Source organism: Anas platyrhynchos, chromosome 2 (genome assembly GCF_047663525.1).
Source record: "Anas platyrhynchos isolate ZD024472 breed Pekin duck chromosome 2, IASCAAS_PekinDuck_T2T, whole genome shotgun sequence".
NCBI lineage: Eukaryota > Metazoa > Chordata > Aves > Anseriformes > Anatidae > Anas > Anas platyrhynchos.
The window spans coordinates 50,460,007-50,486,200 of record NC_092588.1 but is presented as its reverse complement, the minus strand read 5'-3'; the positions used below and the strand labels follow the sequence as shown (position 1 = coordinate 50,486,200).

The following is a 26,194-nucleotide window of genomic DNA, read 5'->3' as shown; positions in this document are numbered from 1 at the left end:
AGTGTGCTGAGAGATTAAAAGAAAAAGGATGATGAGGCAGTAAACAGGGACAGCAGGTGAGTTCAAGGGCACTACTTTGATTAAGAAGGGAGAGGTTAAATCATGCCTGGGTTTGTAAAGAGGACAAAGCAAAGAAACGTGAGGCAGTAAGGAGAAGATGGAAGACGAGTAAAGGTAGTGCTACGACAGGGTAGAAAAAATGGAAAAAAAGGGTGAAATTAATTCATGAGGGACACAATCAGCAGTAGGAAAAAAAAAATGAAACGTGAAACTTGAGTGTCTGCCATGGCAGGAAGAGTGAACTGCAGATGGGTAAGGGCACATATGGTTTTGGGTCTGGGGCACAGTTTCTGCCTCCTGTTACAGTGTGATGATGTTGAATCATCGGCTTGGTTGGTGCTGAGTGACCCAGGCTCTGGTGCAGTGACCCAGGTTTGGTGCTGGCTCCTGGAAAGGTGCAGGGGACACAGCTGTGGGAAACTCCAGTGTTTTAAGCAGAATCCACGCGCCAGGATGCTCCTGTTGGTGGGGCAGCCATTTGTTCCTTCGTGGGTACCGAAGTGTGGAAACAGCTGGATCTAATAACCCACAGAGGTATCAGATTAGCCTGTCTGTTCCCAGCAAGTTTAATTACTCCAAAAGCTTTGGATACGAGACCAATGTCATTCCTGTGCTTGTAATTATTATTCATAGAGCTGTGGAAGTAGCTCTGACAAGGTCTGCGTGTTTTGATTTGCATTAGGTAAAACAGACTCCTTCCCTGGGGACCCGCTTTGATGCCACGGAAAGGCTGATACGACCTGGAGATAGCAAGAGACATGCCAACAAAAAACATTAAATCCTGGAAGGACCATCCAAGGTGAACAGATCAGTGATTAAAGGACAAACAAAAAACAGCTTCTGGTCATCCAGGATGGGCACTAACTATGTAAAAGCAAAGAAAAAGAAAAAGGAAAAGGAAAAGGAAAAGGAAAAGGAAAAGGAAAAGGAAAAGGAAAAGGAAAAGGAAAAGGAAACAATGTTATTGAAATACAGTATAACTGTCCTAATAAATAGGATAGTGGACAAGGATAACAGAAACTTATTTGTGCCCTAGGATACCTGACAGGGTGAGAAGCATTTGTTTTTAGACAAGATTCCAACACATTAGAGAGTCAGTGCCCTAAAAGTCTAAGCAAAGTAAAAATATCCCTGTAAACTGCATAATAATAACTGCATAATAATAATTTGACTAGAAGTCAGACTCTTCCTGGTAGAATTTTGCTGCCTCTAGGGAAGAAATGAAGATGTTGTCTCCTTTCATGCACACATTCATTGTGTTACTTTTTCTGTTGTTGTTATTAAGGTGTTTTTTTTTCGTAACCTCAACCCCAAGAGGTTTAATGCATTTTAATTTCTTTTTAAGTAGGTCACCGGTTTCCCATTTCTGCACTGCCCTCATTCTAAAACAACTTGTAGTCTAAATCTTTACTTATTCTCTTCAGAATAAAATAAAAAAGCACTCCAGAAATTTCCCATCCGCTTTAACAATTCTACTGTACCCCACTTTAACCTCACCCACTCAAAACCCACCAGGCTGTTCTCAAGTTCTTGCCTTTCCATCTGCTAGGCCTTCACAGAGAAGGATTCAGGGAGGAAGGAATTCCAGAAAGATGAAAGCTGTGTATTGCAGAAAAGAAGAAACTTGTTCTTGAAGAGTATGGCAAGGCAAAGCAGCTTGTTACTAAAGCTGTCACCATTTTGGTCATGCATAACTTTGAGAAAAAAAACATTAATACCATACTTAAAAACCTTAATACTGACCATCAGGAACTCACAGGAAAACAGACAAAAATCCATCCCATGATGTCCTTCCTGCTTTTATCTCCATTAAAAACTATAGCTCCCTTCCTCTAATCCCCCAGAAGACCTGCAGATGATGGTAATAAAGCAACACGCAAAATGTCAAAAAAAAAAAAAAAAAATTAGCCAGCATGAGGTAGGGAGAGACTGCAGTGAGGCAGTGACAAGAATTATAATACATTGAGGTAGTAGCTGTGAAGGCAGGAGCTCATCTCTGCTTGCCTAAAAGGCAGAGAATGTGTTCATATCTTTTTTGCTTGGGATGCCAGAGGCTGCAACATCACCTGCATTTGGTCAGCACCCAGCTCCCAGCTCGTGAGTCAAGGGGCATGCCACAGTGACTGCTGCATTACCTGGAGCTTGGAAACAAGTGGAGCAACATTCAGGCTCCCATCTCTGCCAGCACGAGCTGTGAGGCTCCCAGGCACTGTGGGAGGAAGGCATACATAAATAATAAATGAGCTGAATAATGAAAACTAGCTGCACCTAATTATAGTTCTCGCTGCCCTTTCGAATAAAGGAAGTTCAAAGCTGCTGCTCAAAGATGTTCATTCCTTTTTTGAATGGTGTTTGAACCTCACAGATGATTAACATGAGAAAGTCATGAGATGCCAATGGAAGCCATGCCAGCTTTTCACAGCCTTCTTGAAGAGAAAAGCAGCGTCTCTTAAAGCAATGCATTTATTTACATATCAAAACATTTTTAAGCTTAAATTAATATTTAACCTGAATGCAGACACAATGTGAGATGTAAGAGTAAATTGTGTAGCCTGTTTGGAGGGTGGGCTCTTCCTTACAGCTTTTGGTACCTGACTTGGGAGGCTGACTTAGGAAAGAAGCTCTTCACGCTCTCTGTGCAGTCAGGAGACACTCAGCTAACTGCAGGAGTGCAGGTTCCTAGCCTGGGCATGGAAGTGTCTAACACGAGGTGTGAACACACTCACCACCTCATCCAAATTAAATTATTAATAGTTTAATTAAATATTAATGTAATTTAATTAATTAAATTAAATTATTGAACCATTAAGCTAAAATATTGATGCTATTTTAGTATATTTAATATTTATATTTAGTTTATATTTATATTTGGTATATAAAATATTTTAATATAATTTAAAATGAACTATTAAATGAAATTAATAATTAAACTATTAATAGTTTAATTAAGAATAATGTGTTCCTAGTGCCCTTCCCATGCTTCAGCCCAGGAATTTCTCTCAGACTATGGTAAAAGCATGGCCCATGGACACCAGCTTTTAAGGCAATGGGCTTCTTGTGACTGACCACTGGCCAGTATACATTTGCCTCACATTTTCCCATCTGTTAAATAAAGATAGGAAATTCCTAATCGCATTCTAAAAAAGGTCTTCATCTTTGGATAACAAAGTCTTAATTATATATCAGCTAGGTTTAGTTCTCAGGACAAATACCTGTATAGGCACATTTATGTGACTGTTACATATTTCTAAATAATGTGAGCAGTAGAAATAAAGAAACAAAGTTCAAATTAAGATTCTCGTTTTACTTTAAGTACATTTCCACTTTCATACAAAATATGAAATGTACTTCCACATGAAGGAAATATTCAAACTGCTACAGCCTATCGAAACAACTGTGCTTGCAATCTGCAGAAAGCACAAAACTATCCAAGGGACATACAAGACTTGTGCAAATAGTAAACACCATTAAGATATCTTGAATCATTCCTTATTCTGTCAGTGGAAGAATGTTTCCAACTGCACTGCGGGCTTGCTCATGAGACCCCAGTAGCACTAAAACAACATCTGGGAACATCAGCAATGTGTAGGCATGTTGCATATAGCACAGTGTCATAAAAAGAAGTCCGCTGTAACGATAAAACATAACACGTGTTGCTGCTAATCATACAAAATGCCATCTGTATACAGAACAGACTAAGAAAATCAGAAATGACAAGAAGCCCACTTTGAGATTAAGCACATATATTTATGACTTTTATGTTTAAATATATCCCAAATTTTATGATATCAGATAAAGTAACTGGTTAAATCATGTATCAATATTTCACTGAATTGATGTCTGCACATATAATGCAAAGCTTCCTCCTGTTCCTTCAGTGGGTTTTATAAAAGAGGATGCCCAGGTTACAAGCATTTTACTCACATTAGGTACACAATCCTGTTTGAGCTGTATTCATCAATCATCTTTCTCCATCATTTACTGGCACTGATACCATTTGCTCCATGGGAACTGTAGCAGAACGATGCAAATTTAGCACTCAAGCCATGGAAGGAAAGTGATCATGAACAAAAGAACGGAAATATATTTGTTGTACATAATGGGCTGTGAAAGCTCATATTTTACAAACCAGTGAGCCAGGTCCTCAGATGAGGAAAATCACTTTAGTTCTTGCTCCTTCAGTGGAGCTATTCCACTTTCCACCAGCACAGGTCAGCTGCATGTTGCAGCGTTGTGCCCCTTCTTTAGAAATGTCTTTTCAGATGCTGTAACACCTACTACACCTTCCAGCTTTCTCTGTTATAGTAAGAATTATTAACATCCCAGACAGCCTCCCCCTACAGCAATATTTCCTACTGTTCACTTCCAGTTTGATTCGTAATTGTTATTCAGTGCTGTGGCTGAGCAATTCCTTTGCCATTTTTCTGGTGTTTTGTTGTTGGTGGTTGTTTATTTGGCATTTTTCTTTTTATGTTTCACATTCCTTCTCATTTTCTTTCCATTCTCAATCCTTTTGCATCTGTTTCTGTGAAGAAAACTTTTTTACAGAGTCAGTTCGATGTAAAACCTCCACACTATCCATACAATCATCTTTTGTTGGAAGAGCTCCTTCTAGGATGCTAATAAATACTCATTCCAATATTTAAAGTTCGGATGTGAAGTGCATAAATGACCAGGCAGATCTGCTTTGCTTCAATTTTGCTTTCAGAAAAAGGTCTCAGATCGTATGTTACACTAATTCTGCCCTGTAGTACATGTAAATTATTGATGAATTAAATCTAACCTATCACAAGGATAGCTGAAACACCGCTGGACAAATAAACCAGTTTTTTGCACAGTGTTGCAATGTGAAGATTGCAGCTGGCGATGGTTTGTGTTCCAGTGTTTGTAGGTCTCCGCTATGGAACCTATAGCTCTTCTCTTTGCCCCCTGTGTTTTCACACCTCATAAAATAGATCACTGTAGTGGTCAAACACAAACATACTAGTGTGTAAGGCTGAGCTTTTAGAAAGAGCTTAATAGCCTTTTTATTTATTTATTTATTTATTGTCTTACACAGTTGACAGTGGAGCTGATTTTTCAGCGTGATAGGAAGTCTGTGCTACCATTTGATGGTATCTGTGTTCTCTCCAGATAACCTGCTTTCAGAAGAATCTCTTCAGATGACTTGCCAACATTAACAGTCCCCATACTGCAAATTGCTTATTATTAATATTCCATAATTTTAGAGCGTGTATCACAAAATTATTAAAATGTAACATTTTCAAAGACTGGTTAATACTACTTCTACTGCTATGTCTGGAAGTACTCCTTTTGAATGTCAGAAAATTTACAGCGAAAGCCTGTACATGAATAATGGATGGAACCTTAATTAAAGCTGATTTGTTTATTTTTGTATTTCAGGATGCAGAGTAGCGTGACAGTCATTAAATATCCCTAGTATGTTTCCATTTAAAACAAAAGCCTGAAGGCAATTATTTGCCATAATGCATACTAATAAAGAAATTCAATGACACAGTAAATAATTATTTGATTGCAAGGATAATTCTCTAGCTTATATTTGCAGCAAATGATAGCATTCTCCATCTCTTCTGTAACAGTCCGTGCAATTAGAACTTGCACGGCTGCTAGGGACAGTGTGTGAGGTTACAGAAGGGGACAGTGTGGCCATTTCTGACCAGTCCATGCACAACTGCCCTACTGGAGACATGGGCAAGTGTACACCATCTGCTGAATTTCCAGGCCCTTAACAAAAGTGTCAACACAGGGAATCTTGTTTCCCTTTATGCAGCTTCCCTTATTGGCAAGTCACACTGCAAAAGGAGTTGTCTAACTTAATGCTGGTCCATAAAAACCCTCATACGTATCACTTATGTCTGAGTAGTTATATGCATGTGCTCTGTGATGTAAGTTGTGGAGAGCTGGGGGTTGGCCTCTTCTCACAGGTAACTAGTGATAGGACTAGAGGGAATGGCCTCAAGTTGTGCCAGGGGAGGTTCGGGTTGGAAATGAGGAGCCATTTCTCCTCAGAAAGAGCAGTCAGGCACTGGGACGGGTTGCCCAGGGAGGTGGTGGAGTCACCGTCCCTGGGGGTGTTCAAGGAAAGGTTGGACGTGGTGCTTGGGGACATGGTTTAGTGGGTGACATTGGTAGTAGGAGTATGGTTGGACCAGATGATCTTGAAGGTCTTTTCCAACCTTAATGATTCTGTGGTCCTATGATGCACCAGGTCCTGAGCAGACAGTGCGTTGGCACTTCACTTCAGTGCGTGCTGCAGGCTGGAGGCACAAAGCCAATGGGCAACTCTTCAGATCGTGGCAGATACCGGATTCCCATTCAAGGTCATGCCATTTCCAATTTATTTTTTTAGTATTGCCTTCTGATAAATAGCCTGAGTTTAAATTACAAATACTTCCAAATGCTTTTGTTTCTCATCTATTTGCACATTCATGAAGTCCTACTGAAAAATGCACATTGGGTTAACTCATATAATTAACCAATTACTATGATTATATATTTTATATTGTACAAGTAAATGTTTATAAATTTATCTGCACAGGAACAGTCCCTGGGTCCAATTATCCAAGGCTTTTGCTATTCTTAGATTGTATGCCTAGGGCAGACTCTCAACAGGATATAAAAATTTGGCTTAGCAACACAATCTGTAGTCTGTTCCTTAACATCACTGCACCACTACAGTTGCTCTCTTTTAGGCTGTCTTTTAGGTGTTTGAAGAATTACCTCAGGACAATAGATGGCTACAGAAATGGGGTTTATAAGTGACTAAGTAATTAGTGAAAGCAAATCAAGGAAAGGATCAAATACTAGTAGCAGCACTTAAATTACAAATGCTGATAGTAGCTCTCAACATTGAGGAAATGAAGAATAAGGAGCAGGAAGACAGCCACTGACTATAGTAAACCCAAGTGCAAAAGGCAGTAATCTCAACAGACAGCTAGCACCATATCCTATCTGATTTGTGCAAATGAAAAGTATTCTGTTAAAAGAACATTAATTATATTGACAGTGGTCAAATATATACCTACATATGTATATGTCTGTATGTATATACACGATTAGCTGAAAGAGTAATAAATTAAGCATCTGAAATTGTTCTAATATGTACCATTTTATTTAGTTTCTTTGGCTTTCTCTGGAACTACCTGTTGAGGTGCATTGAGGCCCTTGTCTCACTTTGCCTACAGGTTTCTTTAGAGGAGCTCTCCAGGTCCAGCAGCATAGGCAGAACCACTGCAGTTCTGCCTGCCCTGGCCTTTTGTGCCAGCATCATGACCCAGTGGGTCTTTTATCCATATAAATCCATAATGTAACCATTAAATGGTTTTAGTAAAATTCAGTTTTCTCTAGTGTAGTTCATCCCACCTTTTGAATGCTTATATGAAGTAAAAAAAGATCTTCCCACATCAATAAGGACATGAAAAACATTAATTAACATTTTGGATGAAGGAAAAAAAACTGTAAAGAATGAATTGAGAGTACTTTGTACTCATAACGTTAACTAGATATCACCACAATTTTTACAAATAATCAATTTATGTAAAGTATACATGGATAAATTTTCACTGGGCTCTGTATAAGGGAATGCATATAATAAGGCCGCATCACTGAGGGCCACAGTATGGGGGCGTGCAGGGGAGTTCCCTCCTCAGAGGGAAGGATAGTATGGTAAGAGATGCTGGGACATCGGCTGATGCTTGGCAAATCTGTGACACTGAATACTCATCCTTTCTCCATAGTTATTATTTGAAAAACATGAATTTATTCTACAGTGAGAAAGATAAATTTGTATTGCTCAACCAGAAGATCTGAACAATACAGGGTCTTCAGCTTAGGGATATGGTTTAGTGGGGACTGTTAGCGCTAGGTCAGAGGTTGGACTCGATGATCTTGAGGTCTCTTCCAGCCTAGAAATTCTGTGTGATTCTGTGTGATTCTGTGTGATTCACAACGATGAAATGTGACCAAAGTTTCTGTTGCACCCAAGGAAGAACCAATTGGTTATGTGTTTTTTTTGTTGTTTTTTTTTGTTTTTTTTTTTTTTTTGTTTTGTTTTGTTTTCAGTTCCAGCAATTTGTACTGAATTATACTGCAAAATGAAAATGTTTATTGAAGGCCAAGGTTGTGATTTTTTCTTCCTTGGCGATCCTATTACGATCAACCAAGCTGGGTAGAAAGATGAGGAGGAAAATCTAAGACCAAAAAACGTCACCGGTTCTTCCACATATTCCCAGTTCTATTTATTATTTTATCATTATTTTACTTATACTTGTTTTCGAAGGGATTTTTTTAGGCTTGTTTTCAAATGTGTTGTTTTGTGTGTGTGTGGTTTTTTTTTTATTTACAGTGGCGCATGCCACAAAAGGTCGCAATCCACAGAGCGTTCTCATATAGATGCTGTGGGTCGATAATTTGACACAAAATTTTCACACCCAACCAGCCAGGAATTCACAATTTAGAGGAGAGGCAGCCTGGTGGGAAAACACCGATATTTTTCTTTTTATTTTCCTATTTTTTCCTTCCCCCCCCCCCGGCCTGTGAGGGCCGGCTCCCTCTCCTCAGGCGGCCGCGCATGCGCGGGGCGGTCCCGTCCCGCGGTGGCAGCGCCGAGGGCGAGCGCAGGCCTCAAGGAGAGGGCCGGGGGGAGGGGGCGCCGCCGCCATGTTCTTCTGCGCTCCCCTGCGGGCCGCGGCCGCCCGCTCGGTAAGGGGGCGGCGAGATGGGGGGCGGCTCTGCGCCACACGGGGCCTTGGGGCAGCGCTGGGCCGGCCTGGGCCGTCGGGGGGGGACTCGGGGAAGGGCATCGCCCCCTCACGGGGTCGCCCCCGCCGGCTGGTGGCGGCCGGCGGGTTGCTGTGGGGTCGTGGTGCGCTGCGCTGTGTGGGGGCTGGGGGTGGGGGGCTGGTTTCTGGCGCTGTTTTTCCATGCCGAGGACCAGCGACGCTGGCTGAAATCCTCCAGGCCTGTCTGAAAAGCAGGGGTTGGCCTGCCTCGGCCTGGAGCCTGGGGCTGGGCTCTGGGAAGCAGAGCGGTGTCCTTAAAGCAAAGGGGTCAGAGCGCGTCCCCTGCAAGCAGGCTGCCCCTCACAGCGGGACACCCTAAAATTAGGCACCCGGGGCTTACTGTGCTGACCCTACACTGCCACAGCTGTATGTGAGTGCACTAAACTTGCTTAGGATTTAGCAGGGTTAACTCCATTGTCTGCAGGATTTCTGCTGTACTCGCGTGCCCTGCTTGCACTTTGAGTCCTTTGCCTGAATTTTACTTCTTGTCACAATCACTGAGAAGCTGGCACGCTGCTTTTTTTTTTTTTGCAGATAAGCAGGGCCTGTAGTTGCCTGGTAGTTAGGTTTCAATCCCAGTTCTGACCCCATGCCTCTATTTTTGCTTGTTGGTTGCTGACCCATTTGAGATCCAACAAATTTTATGCACAAAGAGTTACAGAGCGCTGTTTTTTTAATCCTTCTCTTACTTTAAGAGCTCTCAAAATTAGTCTAGAATTCAGTATTAATCTAATATTGATTTAAGATGAAATTTGTGCAAAATGTTTGCTTGTGACAAGGTAATATCATAAGGTGACTTTAATATTACTGGCCAGAATCTAGCATTCTCAATTTATTTTGACATGACTGATCTAGTGATAGACTATAGAAAATAGCTGAAAACAGCTGCATACAGGTCTGTGTTCTCTTGGTATTTCAGATGCTTAATTTTTTGTCATCTTTTATTGTGCTGTTCAGTTAGCCGAAAGCTCAAGAAACACCTAACTGAGAAGAACCTCAGTAGAAATGGTAGCCTCGGCAAACTTTGGGAAGCACATATGCTATAAAGTAACACCCTGCAAAATTCTTCATGAAATATTTAATGAGGATTTGTACTCAAGGCAGATTTAAGCTGTGTTAGAACATCACCAGTCTGAAGTTAAATCTTTTAACTCCCCTTAACATACCTTGACCATTTCAGACAGTGTAGCTGTGCTCTAATAGTATCCTAGAGCTCTTTGTATTCTTCTCAACATGATTTAAATTTAGTGATGACAAAAGAATTAATGATTTACAATTAGGAAAGAAATCAAGCTCATTCTGAAAATGATTATACAAATTATAGACAGTTGATATCTGATTATTATAGACTACTTTATTTTGTTTGTAGATAAGACAAATCCGCTACTTGCATGGAACACCAGCATGCAGCTCCAGTGGAGGAGCCTTATTTGTGGTAAGTAATTTACCCTACTGGAAAAGGGACGTGTAACAAGAGTTTGGCATGTGATTTTTTTAAATCTGCCTAAAGTTTCTGATGTGCAGAACTTTGGTGTAGAAGTCTAGTGGAAATCTTTTTGCTAGAGTTGTGATAAGAGTACGAAAAGGCTTTATTTTGGTATCATTTATTTCTTTATATAATGAAAACTCCTGTAGTGGTGGTGTTAGCATTTGTGTGTGATTACAGGTGAGATTTTGTTTAAATGTATTTCATTACAAAACAACTCTTGTTTCCTTTTCTTACTATAGTTAATTTAATTTGTAATGGAAGCTTGTGACACTTTTTGTGGTCCCAGTTTCTTGGCTTCTACAATTTGCCACAGAATTAACCATAGGTCTGGGTCTGGGTCTAGCTGTTTGCTAGCAGTTGAAAAATGCAGTTCTGGTTCATGCGCCATGACGTACAATAAGTTGAGTAGCAATTCATGATTGAGTCCATCAGGCATTATTGCAATACATAAAAACAGCAATAGTGATTGCATAAGTACGAAAGCACTCAATATTTAAACAACTAAAGAAAGTGTGCTGTCTGTCTACCTGTGAAGAGAACCTGAAGCATCTCTGAGATGTCTTCTGTCCCATTCTGCTCCATTCAGTGATTTATCTAGACTTCAGCCCAACAGCTGAGTAATTTGGCATTTTTCCACCATTTGGTGGAAATCAGCGCTCTTCTAGAGAATTGACCATTTTGTTGGAAGCAGGTGCTCAGCGTTTTTGGACAGACTTTTTTTTTTTTTTTGACTTTTTGCAGCTGCTGCTGTCTCCGCAGCTTTCCCGTTGGATGAAGCTAATGGGATTACAGTACATGCTTCGTGTAGTTTTCCAGCAACCTGAACAGGCATTGGTGATTTATGGAGTGAGAGCTGATACTCAAGGAATACAGGAAACATGAGTGTAGGCTGACGAGTTAGGAAACTTCAAGAGTAGTTTGAGATTGGTGAAGACAGGCAAAAGGTGGCTTTGACACGCTAATGGATGGCGGTGTCAGGTAGATGAGGCTAGACAGCTTCATAAATTCTCCAGGCGTTTTGCAAGACTTATATTATTGTTTCAGTGGCTTGCTGGAGCGAGGAGAATGAAACTAGCAAAAGGGAGCTAGAAAAGAAAAGCTGTGAGCTTTAGTTAGCTTCTTGTGATTTATTTTTTTTTTGTGATTTCTTGAGAGTTTTGTTTAATAGCATCAATAACTCCTTTTGTTTTTATTCCCCAACAGAACTTTTGCTAGAAGAGCACTGGAAATTGTTTGTGGGGTGTTTTTTGTTTGTTTTTATAATGGAGTATTTGTTCTTTTATGAAGTTTTTATTGTTCGTACTGATGTATGGTTTTTAAGGACATCATTTTAGAGATGATACACTGGAAATAACAGCTGTTCCAGACGCAGGGAGATCAAGTAGAAACATAACTAGCAAGTAACAGCGGAAGGCAAAATAGTAGCCTGAACTAAAACAGGCGTGCAGATTTGAGAAGGAAAAGTTAAGTTATGGAAATACCATGAATCATGGATTATCAGTGCAGCTATGACCTACAGCAGATCTGTAAGGGAAAGAAATTAAAACTTGCAGGGTATTTCCAGTCACTTCTTTTTTCCTTCAATAGCCTCTTTTTAAGAACTTTCATTGATTTTGGTAGAAAACCCTCTCCAATAATACATACGATGAGTGAAATCCTTTCTTTGGGTCGGACTAAAATAGAGGCAACTCTGTTCGTGAAAGCTGTTTTATGTTCTAGACTGGACGAACAACACATTCATGCTTACTAAAAGATCAGTGTGTTCAAAGCAAATCAGTTACCATTCTGTAATTCCTGTTATTACAGGGAAAGTCACCTCAAGTGGAGGAGTACGTATTGATTGTAGGGTTTTTTAGGCTTGGAACTGGGAAAGGGATATTTGTGCCCTCAAACTGACGGCGGTAGTAGTACTGGCTGCCCCAGCGTATCGATGGGATAAGCAAAGGGAATCTCTCACTAGGACACCAGCTGTGATTCAAAGTTGTGTTTGACCTTTCGGTGTTTCTGTATTAAAATTTCTAAATCCAGGAATGGCTGTGAATCATCCACATTTTAAGTTGTGCACTGACAACAGTTGCTCACAACGTTAGTGACTTGCCATGTTCGATCTTTCATGAAATCCTTCCATACTTTATAAGAAGGTAGCACCGAATGGCTTGGGTAGGAAGGGAGCTTAAAGATCACCTGGTTCCAGCCCCCCTGCCACGGGCAGGGACACCTCCCACTAGACCAGGGTGCTCAAAGCCCCATCCAGCCTAGCCTAAAAAGGTAGCGTGGAAACTGTAAAATCATCCTAGGTTGTTTGAGAGGATGATGAAAGTCAGAGGAGTAGGGTTCATTCCTTTAGTTATTGGTTGTGGATGACTTTTAGCTTCAACCATTGAGTATAGCTTGAATTTTTGTGTACTTTTCCAATTTAATTTGAAACATTCTGTTTTAAAATAGCATAAAGCTTGGACTCAAACTCAGCTATGAGTATGTCTTAATGAGCTACTTGGAGATAACTGGAAGTTTTGTGCAGCAAGCTTTTGTAGGGGGTAAGGGCTTTTATCAGAACTGAAATTTTATTGCAGTAACAATCACTTTCTTCAAGACTTCCAAATTTGTATTTTCTGAAAATAAAAATAAGAACTAATTTCAATTTGATGTTTTCCAAGAACACCACCTTAGAAATATTATGATAAAATACCTGATTTTTGGAAGTAGGAATTTGGAAAGTCTGCTTGTTCTGTTCTGATTCAGAATCATATGCGAAATGTTGGTAACTCTTACAAAATTATGAAATGTAAAAATTGGTTAATAATATATGTTTAAATGTGGACATATTTATATAGAAAGTTTCTTGATAAGTTTTAAAGTTTTTTATAGTTAAGGTCTCATGGGAAAACAAAAAAAAATGGGCTATGGTTTTAGTCTTTTGTTGTTTGTTAAGGTATTAACTAGAGGACTCTTCATCTACTTGTGATGAGTTTGACCATAATTGCCAAATTGTATCAGCTGTTACAAATGTCTGTTTTGTAAATAATACCAATTTCTTGAAGAAATAACTACTTGAATAGGAAATAACAGGAATAAGTTGTCTTTTTTTTTTTTTTTTAAGAGTGATGAAATAATTACCAACATGTTTTATTACTTTCTGAGAGATGGTTAGTCATTTATGATAGAGTACTATGACATTTTTATCTGGAATGTATCAAATCAGTTTTATTCAAGTACCTCAACTGTAACGGTCTAATAAAATACTTCACAACAGTAAATCTGTCTTGAATAATTCCCTGACAACTCTATTATTTCTTTTACTTTTCTTGAAGCACAGGGATAGTCCCGAAAATAATCCAGATACTCCCTTTGAGTTCACACCTGAGAACAAAAAGGTATGCAGATAAAATAAAATCCACCATAAGCATGCAAGCTTTCTTTAGCTCAGTACTGATATTTTTCCTCTTTTTCCTTTAAAAAGCGAATAGAAGCAATCATAAACAATTACCCAGGGGGACACAAGTCTGCAGCTGTGATGGCAGTACTAGATCTGGCTCAAAGACAGCATGGATGGTTGCCCATTTCAGCTATGAACAAGGTATTTAGTGCTAACTTATTTTGCAAGCATATTTTTTTTTAAATCTAACTCTTTATAGTACAATATTAGCACTTTTACCAAAGTGGACTAATGCAGGAATTTACATGTAGCACAGAACTGTGAGTATTCACTATGAGACTACGTTAAAATAAAAAAAAAAGAAAAAAAAAAAAAGAAAACTATTGCAGGAACCTTGCCTCTGAGGTTTGTGTAATATAAGCCCACTGCTAGCAGCTACAGGCTGAACAAAACAAAGACAACATGGGCCTTAGTTAGACAGGCTCTTCCCAGAATCATCCTGGAAGTAGGAGTAAACTTGAAAGACTGTTCACTGCTTACTTTGGGGGAAAGAAAAATGATGATGTTTTACTATTCTTCTGTACCTCAGTAGCACTATGCACATGGCCAGGATTGTACTTAATCTCTGGGCCTGTAAAGATTTCCACAAAGCACGTGCTGGTGTAGTGGGTACAGTGAGTATTTCGTAATGCCTCGTAGCAAGTGTCCTTAAGACTGGTTTCTTATCAAGTTACTGATTAAAATGTTTCAAAATAAGCAAACAGCTATGTTGCTCCAAAGTGATAGGTTGCATGGCAGAAATCAAGTACCAAGAAATTTGCACCTCAGTTTTTCTATTCATACAACTTAATCTCGTATTTTGTGTTGCAAACTGGCATTATCAGTTTTAAAGTGAAGTGTTTCAAATTCAATCAAGATAAACTAAAAGCAGGATTGTGAGGATTATAGAAGTTACTGAGTAAGAGTAAAGGGCATGCTTAGAAACAGTAGTAGACATTGTATAAAGCTGCAAATAATGTAGGATAAAGCCTCAAATCTCCATTAACACCAAATGGGAAAAGTCTTTTTATGCTTACTTGGAAAATGATACGTTTAAAATGACCTTAAGATTTTTAAGCAAGCAAACATTTTCTGTGGCTTGTTATTTGCCTGCTGCTATACGTACTGGAATACAGAACAGCCATGCTTTTGAAAGCTGTCAGTTCTCAATCTGAGCAGTGTGCCAGGGATCCAGGTTAGTGAGGTCAGGGGTACTTCCACCAGAACTGACTGCATGGAGAGTCGCTGTATTTATTAGCAGGGACACCAATTTGCAGGTGTAGTAGTGGTGGTTTTAGGGCCAGCCCTGGTACGTCACGGGACCCAAGAAAGCCTGCTGTATCTGAGTGAGGGGAGCGTAGCACCAGCCTGGATTGCTCCCTTTGCCAGAAGGCTGAAGTGGGTTAGCGTGGGCGGATTCATACGAGTGTGTTCATTCATGCAGCAAGAGTGCAAGCAGAGTATGAGCTGGAGCTAATAATGAAAGCTGGGACCCAGCTGACTTCTTGAAACTAGCTTGTGTGTGATGCTGGAGGAGGATTGACTGCAGCTCCTCACTGTGCTAATCCTTGGCTTAGTGGAGCTTGTGTTCAAACAAGGTCAACTCCAGTCAGAGTAACTCGAGTGTTTTTTCTTAGCACTTCCGTAGTTACACTTTGAAATCCATCCCCTTCTTTCTGTGTATCTGGAGTACCTAAGCCTCATAGTGCAGATACAGGACAGGTGACTTGACTGAGATGATTTCTGCAATATCTTTACTGGTGCCGTGTGAGAATTCAATACAGTGTCTTCTTTTCCCCTTATTATAGGTTGCTGAAGTTTTAGAAATGCCTCCCATGAGAGTGTATGAAGTAGCAACCTTCTATACCATGTATAACCGTAAACCTGTTGGGAAATACCATATCCAGGTCTGCACTACCACGCCTTGCATGCTGCGGGACTCTGATAGTATTTTAGAAGCCATCAAGAAGAAGCTTGGTATGATACAAATTCGTAATATGCTTTTTTTTTCCTCCCTGGTTTAATGATGGATTGTTTTCTAACTGAAAAAAAAATCCTTTAAATGATGGAGACAGTGCAGAAATGCTTCTCATTTAGAGTGAGATCACTGTAGGATTTTGAAAATAAGGAGTACTAAATCCAAATATTTCAGTACAGTAGAACAAAAGTCAGGAGTCTCATTTAGTGTTCTTAAAGTGATTTTAAAGGCAATTTGCCAGGAAATGAATTATTCTAATATAACTCTTGGATTGCAAATTAAGCACTATCCCATATACAGGAGAGGGCTCTGAATGTCATGTCACTTCTTTATATGTAAAATAAGATTTTTAAGGTATACGCTATACGAAATTATTAGTGAGGCTTTTTCTCCTTAAATAAGGTGACTTATACATTTCTCATGGGAAAAGTCAGTTGAGAGTTCTGCATCATGTGAGATGTAAGGAGAACTCACTGCTTTTGTGTACTTTTTCTCCGCTTTTCTCCTTGTTGTGTTATGAGGAGAAGAGGGTAAGGTCAACAACTAACTTTTCCCATCCTATGCAGTCACGTTATGCTGACCTTTCAGAAAAACGACAGTGATAAGGGCTAAGACCAGTTGTTTATAATCTTGCTTCCCTCATGTTCCATTGTCTGGAAAAGGCATTTTTAGATTCAGCTTGTCCTGGTTTTGTTGCTGCAAAGATGGCTTGATTTTAATTGAAACTTAGTTTGAGAAGTCAAAGGAAAAGCAACTGTTTCCTGGAATTAAGAGTGTTTGTGTAGATCATACTGAGACACAGGCCTCACTTAAACTTTTACTAATTTTTGCCCCTGTTAACTATGGGGGGAAATTGCATCTTAGCCTTTATCCTTCCACAGAATGTTCTGGCAAGCTAAGACTCTGAGATGTTATTTTGGCTAACCTGCCCTCTGGGGGAGGTCTGTATCTTTTTTGGTTATATCACTAGAGCAGTAACACGTCATGGAAGCTAAGCATGCGTATGATGGGGTTGTTCAGGAAATAAGCTCTTGTGGAGGAACTTGGAAGCTGTTTGCAAATTTGGACCAACGCTCCTAATACTTGGCTCTTGGTTAATTTGGGGATTCAGTACTTAACGCTGATTATTAATGCATTTCATATCAACATAGGAGAGCTATATTTTCCAATTTTTTCTATTACATCATATTGATTCCTAAAAATATTCCTGAGTAGAGCTTTTCTGAGAACTGTCATTTCATGGTTATTTTTCAACAAATAAAAACTAAATCAGGTCTTCAAAATGTATCCAAAGACTAACTTCACAGTCTTAGACTCGTTTAAGAGGATTTAACTGTACAAATGTTTTTGCGGCCAAAATACACGTAATGAGGAAATTATGGAGTAATTACAATATTGTTTATTAATCTTGATCCATAACCATTGCTGAACCTAATATTTTATTTTTTTTTAGGTATAAAAGTTGGGGAAACAACACCTGATAAACTCTTCACATTGATTGAAGTGGAATGTCTGGGTGCTTGTGTAAATGCACCGATGGTACAAATAAATGACAACTATTATGTAAGTATTTTTAAGAAACTAGATTTCTTTGAGCTACCTGAATCTTCATTCTTTCTGATTGTGAATTTTTGGTCGGTTACTCAAATCGCTGTTGGCAGGGATAGCTTAGAACATATTTTACTTTCTCGGCCTCTTCCTGAAACACTTCATCTGTGCAATAATGTATTGATGTCCTGGTCTCTAGAAGAACACACATTGTAAATGCTCTCGTTTTCATATGGAGGTGATGAGATCATGGATAGAGATTCTCGTGGAAGTGGTGTTTTGGCATATCCATCCAGCAGAATGAGCAGTTTCACAGGTGGCTTTCAGATTGAGAAAGAATGCTTTTTTCCTTTAGATTTTTTTTTTAAACTCTGCATCATTGCCTTTTTGTGGTTACTGTAGTTCTCAGTCTCTCCTTTTCTCATTTAATGAGCAAGTTAAGATGATGCATCATCTGCTAAAAGTCAGCTTGCTTTAATTACCAGGTTTTGCCTTTCCATACAGTAGCACTGAACTACCTCCCCTAAATAAATACGTTCAGTAGGTGTTCTGCTTTGGGCTTTGTTTCAGAGGTGTGCTTTGTCATTTGAAGTAATGCAGACAGTTTATAATCTGGAAGCACAAACAGCTTGGTTTTGTCATTTAGTAGTATATAATGGAAAAGAAGAAGAAAATGTACAGCATGGAGTTCTATAGACACTGTGGAGTAAGTCCAAAAAGCAGCAGACCATGATGGTATAGAGTAAAATGCTATTTCTATTGTGTTTTTCTTCCAAAAAATAAAAACTTAGGAAGTTTCAGTCCTCTTCGGACTGAATGGCCACACCTTGTTCTGTGTGCCTGTTTGAACCCAGTGCTAGGCTCTTCAGTTCTTCATATCAAAGTCTTTTCTTACCAGCTACTTCTTCAAAGCCTTACGTAGTGGTTTTGGATGACGTGTCACTGATGCTATGATAGTGATTTCTACTCCTCTACTAAAACCACTATTCCTGATGTAAAAAATAAATAACAACAACAACAAAAAACCATTGTGCTTTCTTCATCTAATGCATGATCCCTTCTGAGCAGAGAGAAACATTGGGAGTACTGTTATTGATGTAGTAGCAGTCTTTTGTTAAGCTATCACAGAATGTGGTAGGTGGGTTGAAACATTCTTTCCAGTGTATTAGTATCAGATTATTAATTTCAGCAGTATGGATTTTGATCACAGCTTGTTCCTAGTTCACGTTTACCTTCATTTATTTTGACTAACCTGAACAGCATCAACCTGTGTGTTACAACCTTCCTAACCAGCTTTCTGAAACCATTTAATGTAGACTTGCAGCATAGAATTCTTCTGACAGTGTTTCATTATCTTCTACATAGAAAAAGCAGAATTTTTCTGCTTCAGTCTGTTTCTAATGCAGTTTACATCCACAATTTGCTTAACAGCCTTCTAAGTGTTGTTTTTTTACTGTCCTTTTAAAAATGGTTCTTTCACTTGCCTGAATTTCTTTCGATTTTCCTTTGCTAGAAATTGTACTGTAGTCAAAAAGGTACTAGCTGTAGCTCAAAGACTTTGTTTCTTTTTAAAATCATAATTGTCAAGGGGATTAGTGCCTTGTCTTTTGCACTTCATATTTCATGTAAATACAGCATCCTAGTATGAGACTCTTTGTATGAGAGTCATAAGTGGTATCTAAAGTTGTAAAAGTTGGTGTTACCCACTGTCACATTCTGATTTATTCTTGAGTTTTGTCCATCGCCATGACTGTGACTGAGAACATGGAAATACTCTTTTAAAAAAGGAGAATTCTGCTTTGAAAATCAAGTTCTCAATGCAGTCACTTCCTTTTTTGGCTTCTCTTTTTTCTGTATAGAATTGGAATCAGAGGCATGACAGTGTATTTGGAAAGCCCATAACTATGAATTAGTTTAAACTTGGTGCAGCTGTTAACTTAAAATATACGGTACTGCTAGTGTAATGCTGTCTTAACTTGCTTGATGAGTTCTTAAAGTTTCCTGAGGGAAATACTGCAGCCTATGGAAGATAAAGGGAACTTAAGAATGGTATCAAGAAGCAAAACCTGTGGCATAGTAAGGAGAAGGGAACAAGATAATACAGAATTCATGTATTTTTCATTTCATTGTGCTGATGCATTTTTTGATAGCGGCCTGCCTATAAATCTGGAATTTCTATCAAACAGGTACTCAGTAAGCTTTTAAAACCACATTAAAACAGTCAGTTGGAAAGTATGGTCTAGCTTAACACTATTTTTGAACTTTTAGACTTTTGAATTATGGCTTGCTTGGCTGCCATCAGCCCAAAGAATTCATGCATTGGAATAAATGCAGTCTTTAAATACCATCTAAAACTTATTTTAAAACTATCTTGTGATGCTAACACAATCTGATTTACTTATTCTTTTTTAAGAATTGTTCTTCTGTACTGCACCCACTAGCTCGCTAAAGAATTTGAAACCACAAACCCAAGTGATTGACGACTAGAGTGAACGTTGTTAGCTTTAACATCATTTCTGCAACTATATGTAAGTTAGAAATATTAGTAATAAAATTACATTAGGCTTTTTAATTTTCCTTATTCTTTAAAATGGTATATGTATGTCAATAACAGGATCAAAATTACCTGTGAGGATCCCCATTTAGATAGCCACACATCTGATAATTGTAAATGCTGCAGTTAGCATAATTGCTGACTTTTTACTTATTTTTTTAGGAGGATTTGACACCCAAAGATATCGAAGAGATAATTGATGAGCTAAAGGCTGGCAAAGTTCCCAAACCTGGCCCAAGGTATGCTGTATTTGTATGATAATGTGCAGCTACTTGAAGGCTTCTCCTTTTGAGGAAGGAAATTGTAATTCCTATTACAACTCTAGGAGTTCACAACATGCAGCTAAACAGTGTTAATTAATTTACTGAATAGCATGGTATTTATTCAGTGCCTTTCTATTTATTCAAAGCCGGAAAGAACTGAGTAGAGAAATTTCATGTTCCTGATGACTACAGGACCGTGAAATGGGAAAATCACAGCTTCATTTGGCTCAGTATCTAACAGGTGAAGGATGTCACCTGTTTTTTACATGTTGATTTCATGTAAATCAACAGTACCTGTTTGGGGGGAAGTTTGTGAAATGTTTATTTCTGAACTGTTATCACCTGTTACTTCCCATTGTTTTCTGTTAATTCAAATATACCAATGGGTGTGTGAATGGCGTAATTAATTACTATCATTCGATTGTAGTGTGTTACCTATTCCTATTTTTTTCAGAATAAGAGAACGATGTTAAAAGCTAGTTTCTGAGTGCAGGGATACATCTCTAGCAGAAACAGGACTAATACAATTGGAATGTTGTCTTTAGTATTGGTGGTATCAACATCAGCTTTGTTTGGTCTACCTTTAAATAAGTGAATAAAAAACCCTAACAGTTACATCTTGCATTTGAATTATGAAGCTGTTTGTTGTTACTTGAATTTGAAAACCTTTTAATTAAAGGGTGGCATTCCACATTTCTGAAGGATGAATACATGAATGAAACAAGTGGCTTCAGCCTTGAGGCAGTTTTGTTAAGGTCTTCTATCCAGTGATTAAACATCGGTTATAACAGTACCAGCAATGAATAAATCTGCTGTCATTTTTTCAGGAGTGGACGTTTTTCTTGTGAGCCAGCTGGTGGCCTTACATCTCTGACCGAACCACCGAAAGGACCAGGTTTTGGAGTTCGAGCTGACCTCTAAGGATGCCTCTAACGATCTTTGTAATATATGCTAAACTGTCTGAAAATAATAAAGTAACTTTAATCTCAGTAAAATGATTTACGTTTTAATATTTTAAAATGAAGGGAAGCAATAGGAATTAGTGTTTAGCTTACTGTGGTCTAAACTACAGTAAAGCCTAATCATGATTCAGATCATTAAAAAAATGGACAAAAGTGATTCTGTAGATTATAAAGTGTCTATTTGTGATCATTGATAGATAAAAAGATGCAATTTTAATCTATCACTGAAAATTCTTTTAGCTATTTCTGACTAAAGGCTCTTTAAAGAGGCAGCAAACCTAACTAAATTTCAAGTTTGGCTAATGCCCAAGGAACAAAGTGAAAGCAGATTCTCAAAACTTTACTGCACGTTACTTTTAACGGCAATTTAAACCAAACAAAAACAGGAAAGGTCCTCCTGTTCTTTTGAAATTGGTGATTCTTCTCATGTCTGACTCTGCCTATTATCATTCAGGAAGAGTGTGAAAACTGTCTTTTTGCCATGTTACAGAAAAAAAACAAGTAGTAGTAGTAATACTCTACTAAAAGAATGAGCAACAAGAAACCACTTCCTCTACAAATTTATTTAACACAGCCAAAGTATGCAGTTGGGGGGGGAGGGGAGCTAGAGTATACCAGAACGGTTTAATACATGGCTAAGTGTAATATGTGAAACTGTGATTCACAGACCCTTCTTTGATATTATTCCTGTGTATCTGTTAATTCTAAGAAAATCTAAAAGTGTGAAATTGAAGTATTTCTCCGTTAAAAAAATAATAAAGTGACTGCTCATTGACAGTCGGCACATGTGCTTGTAAATCTGGAAGATGCATTTTTATAATATAAAAATATTATAAGTAATATTCAAAGTTGCTTTAAAATGTTAGGAAATGAATGTGTCCATCACTGGGACCATACAAAAATCATGGGAGTTGTCTGCCTCTTCTAAAATACCTTGTGGAACTACATACTTATTACTAATGTGATAGATGGAGCTTATTTGCATTATTTATACTGCATTCTTTATTCAATTTGTTTTGTTTTGACATTCTGATTAACAGCACTTCCCGAAGCTGTTCTCCCTTTCCTGAGCTAAGTTTTATGTCTACAGCCGTCCCTGCATAATCATAACCTCATGTAGCCTGTTCATGCCCTACCTTCATTTCATAGGCTCTGTGATGTAGTTGCACCAGTAGTAATGTGTATATTACTTGGGGATATCAAGTCTTGCACCCACTACATTACTAAGCTTATAAAATATTGAAATCGCATATGAATGGAAAAGTTTGATAAATACAAATAAAAGTCATAAGTGGTCACTCAGAAAGCATTAAAAATCGTGCATACAACTGATACAGGACACTGTATCTGAGAAAGTAGTACGTGGATTGAAGATTGTAGATGAAAGTTGCTGAATGCTCTTCTAAAAGGTTACTGGAGTGTTTGTAATGGTTACGCTCCTGTAGCAGGCCAGTCCTTCCAGTACTTCCATAGTAGCATAGAATGAGGAAATAGCATACGACGTCTTGATGCAGAGACAATTTTTATGTACCAGTCTGTAGCTAAACTCCTTGCTCCACTGTAACAAAGTGGTATTTCTGTTCAAGCAAGGTTACCTTTTGAAGTACACACTGAAGAGAACTGCAAAGTTTTTATGTGGTATGGAGCTATCCTGTGCTAACAATTACTATTCATGTGTTTGCTTGCAGCTGTGAAACTGATAAGCTGCACAATTGGTTTGAAGGGAAAGGGAGTTTTAGCCCTGCTTAGTTTCCTACCTAAAACGTTTGGAACTTTTCTAAAGAAGTATCTAAAAACAAAGCTCTGCAATGCCTGACTCCTCCCATCCGTAAAGGTGGACAGGGCGATTTGTTTGCATTGTTTCAGTTGTCTCCTCAGTTTGTTCTGGCCCTAGAAGAAAATGTTTTGATGTCCATCTCATGGCCATCAACACTGTCCAACCGGTGGTGGTTTTTTCCTTTGGTAAAGACGGAATAAAGTTAGGAGTAATGGGAAACTCCACTAGATGCCCAATGATGCATTTGATGTCGGAAAGGATTTCCATGTCCTCTGTGAACTGCTAGAAAAATGTTACCTGGAACTGCTCTGTCAATAAGGAACCAGCCCTGACGTTCAGTTCTGTCCATACGGTGCCTGAAGTGGGCCCACTGACTGACCTGATGGCTGCCTTCCCGAGGCTTGCACGTGTGCTTTCATCAGCATCACATTTTGCAACTTCTTGGAATAAAGTCCCTATCTTTAGATACTTTTTTTTCCTGCAGTTTGAGATTTTCAGTCACTCAGTTACTAGATGAAGTTCAGCAGTGACAGAGCTGAACCAGCTGCCGTGCGTGCTTATCTTGCTAAGACCAGTGTAGCTCACACAGCTGATGGCACGAGATGTTTCACTAGCGAAGGCAGCTCACAGCAAGTACTACGCAAGTCGGCACAAAACAGCTACGAGGGAGCTTTGCAGCCGTGCTGTGTAAAAAGGAGGGACTCCTGGAGGCAAGGGGAAGATGTTAACGTAGGGTTAGCGGTCAACAAGCGTTGCTTTTTAAGAGTCCGAACTGGAGTTCTCCCAAGAGGCTTAAGGAACTGAATTTTCTTTAGTTACTGATGTTATTATCAACTCATAGCATCTGCTGCAGAAAGTATAAATTGTTTCCCTGTTATCTCAGCTGCTGTTTGTGAACACCTACCAACAGAGACAGGGATCCTGGAACTGCCTGCGCTGATGTACAAGGATGGGAACGCAGCATTACAGCACCGCACTGCACCTGCAGCCTGTCATGGTTAGGGGGTGAATCATCAGCATCTGCCCTGTTAAGCACTGTGAGAAGAACAAATACTCTGCCTTGGGAAACACTTCTCTCTCCTCCTTTTCAACCCACTCGCCACCTCAAGCGATGACCTTTGGGGTTGGCTGGATGTAAAAGAAGGTGAAGTGGACGCGGCTCCCTTCGTCATGCGGTCACTGGTGCCTGCGCACCTGCTCCTGGGCGGCCAACAGCACGCAAGGTATGCTGATGGAGTCAAAGGGGAACGGCAGCAGTTGCTTTGCAGAAGAAATGAGCTGATTTCTGCAAAAAATGTTGGGAAGCAAATTAGACACGTTTACCTAAACCACGCGATGCGCAGCATGGGGATATTCAAGATGTGTGACGCCAGTCTCTACTTGTGGTGGACCTTGTCCACAGAATACCTACTCTTCGTCAGAATAAGGTATTAAATGTAGCCTACGGAACAGAAAAGAGGTTAGCACCCATTTTTTTATCCACCTTATTTATTCCAGCATCTCTGACCATTAAAGATGGTGGGCGTGAGGCACAGCACATGCCTTTTGTTTCTATAAAGGGGAACACCACAGCACTTTCAATTCTTTTTTTTTTTAAACATAGAAACACGTTTGTTTTGTTTCGCTGAACCCTGTGGATTGATTACTGAAACAAGGGTAGTATTTTAAGTCATCCACCTTAAGTGGTAAGGCCACCTCAACCAGTAAGTGTCAGAATATTTCTAGTTAAACGGAAGCAAATGCTTCGTTGTCCCAATATCCTTTAAATGGGAAGAACTGATGTTTCTGGCTTGGTAAATGGGGAGGGATTGTTGCTTTATTCGCAGTAACAGGTGAAAGCGGGGCAGCAGGAGCCCCACCGCCCGCAGGGCTTTGTTCCACCGCCCCCTCAGCGCTCTGACCCTCAGGAGCACCCTGGGAGGCGCCGCCTGAAGCCCCCCCCCCGGGCACAAAACCACGCAGACACGCCGTTAAAGCCACGCTGTGTATTTATTTTAACGACCGGGCGCCGACCCCTTTCTGAGCAGCGAGCGCTGAGCCAGGGTCGCTTTTTAACAGCGCCAGCGCCGCTTTGGTCCCGCAGCCCCCCCCCCACTCTCCCCTCAGGGCCGGCCCGCGTCCCGCCGCGCATGCGCAGCGCCGGCCGTTAAAACTCACTGCGCCATCACCGCCGGAACCCCCCCCCCCGGGGAGGGGGCGGGGGCGGCGGGAGGAGGGGGCTGCGCCCGCCGGGGGAACGGACCCCGGGGGGGGGGGGTCAACGGAGCCCTGGAGGGGGTTAACGGAGCCGGGGCTTAACGGGGCTGGGGGGCAGCCCGCTGCTGCTTCCAGAAAGTTCGGGCGGCCGGCAGGGAGCGTGCGCGCCGCTCGCCCCTTCCATTCCTTCCCCTCCCCTCCCTTCCCCGCCTCCCTCCGCTAGGCGCGGCTATGAGGGGAGAGGGGGGGGAGCGGGGAGCGGGGCGCGGGGCGGGGCGGCAGCGGCAGCGGGGGGAGGTGGCGGCGGCATTGGGGCGGCGGCGTTCAAACCCCGCCGGCCACCGGAGCGACGGAGCGAGGGACGGACAGAAGGACAGAACGGACAGACGGACGGACCGGGGGGGGGACGCGGCGGGGAGGCGCCCCTGAGCGGTGCTGCTGGGCGAGGGGGAGGTAAGGAGCCTGCCCGCGGGGGGAGCCATGGCCGCCGCTGTCACCGCCCGCCCGCACGGCGGCTCGGCGGGGAGGCGGCTGCTCGCCGGGCTGGCCTCGCCTCCTTCTCTTCCCTTCCTTTCCCTTCCCTTCCCTTCGCTTCTTTCCCTTTCCTTCCCTTCCCTCAGCACCCAACGGCCGCCAGGTGCCGGGCGGCGCAGGTGGAGCTCGGCAACAAAGGAAGGGCGGCGGGGCGGGCACCGGCAGGGGGGCTGGGGGCTGACACGAAACATAAGGATTTCAGCCCGTTTTATAACATAATATCCCCTTTTATTCCGCCCCGCTCCGCCTTATCCCCTTTTATTCCACCCCTCTCCACCTCATCCCATTTTATTCCGCCCCCCTCCCCCCTTATCCCCTTCCATTCCACCCCATTTTACTCCACCTCACCCCATTTCATCCCATTTCATCCCCCATTACCCCCATTTCATCCCACCTCATCCCATTTTATCCCCCTTCCTTCCTTCCCACCTCCCCGGTGCGACCCAGCCAGGTGGTGTGTGGCAGCTGTCACCTGCCCTCCCCACACCTTTGTTTTGGGGGATGAGGCGGGGAACCTCTATTTGACCACCTCTGGAGGACCCCACAGTTTATGGGGTGTACCTCTGGATGACTCCACAGTTTATGGGATAAAGTAGCGTGGAGGGCGAGCTGTGGTG

At 40.8% G+C, this 26,194-nt stretch overlaps 2 protein-coding genes across 2 annotated transcripts in view; both read left to right on the top strand.

Annotated features, from left to right (window-relative positions):
• The first annotated feature begins 8,623 nt into the window (after window positions 1–8,623).
• NDUFV2 (NADH:ubiquinone oxidoreductase core subunit V2) lies at window positions 8,624–21,847 on the top strand. Its single transcript, XM_027452048.3, has 8 exons — window positions 8,624–8,781; window positions 10,231–10,296; window positions 13,662–13,724; window positions 13,811–13,927; window positions 15,574–15,742; window positions 17,197–17,306; window positions 20,008–20,084; window positions 20,936–21,847. Exons 1-8 carry the CDS (start codon window positions 8,740–8,742, stop codon window positions 21,027–21,029), a joined length of 738 nt encoding a protein of 245 aa, XP_027307849.2. The 5' UTR covers window positions 8,624–8,739; the 3' UTR covers window positions 21,030–21,847.
• A 3,432-nt stretch (window positions 21,848–25,279) lies between these two features.
• Window positions 25,280–26,194, top strand: part of ANKRD12 (ankyrin repeat domain 12) — a 63,985-nt gene continuing 63,070 nt past the window's right edge. The window contains exon 1 of the mRNA XM_038175428.2: window positions 25,280–25,496. The gene's annotated coding sequence lies outside the window, so the exon portion shown is untranslated. The remainder of the gene's footprint in view (window positions 25,497–26,194) is intronic.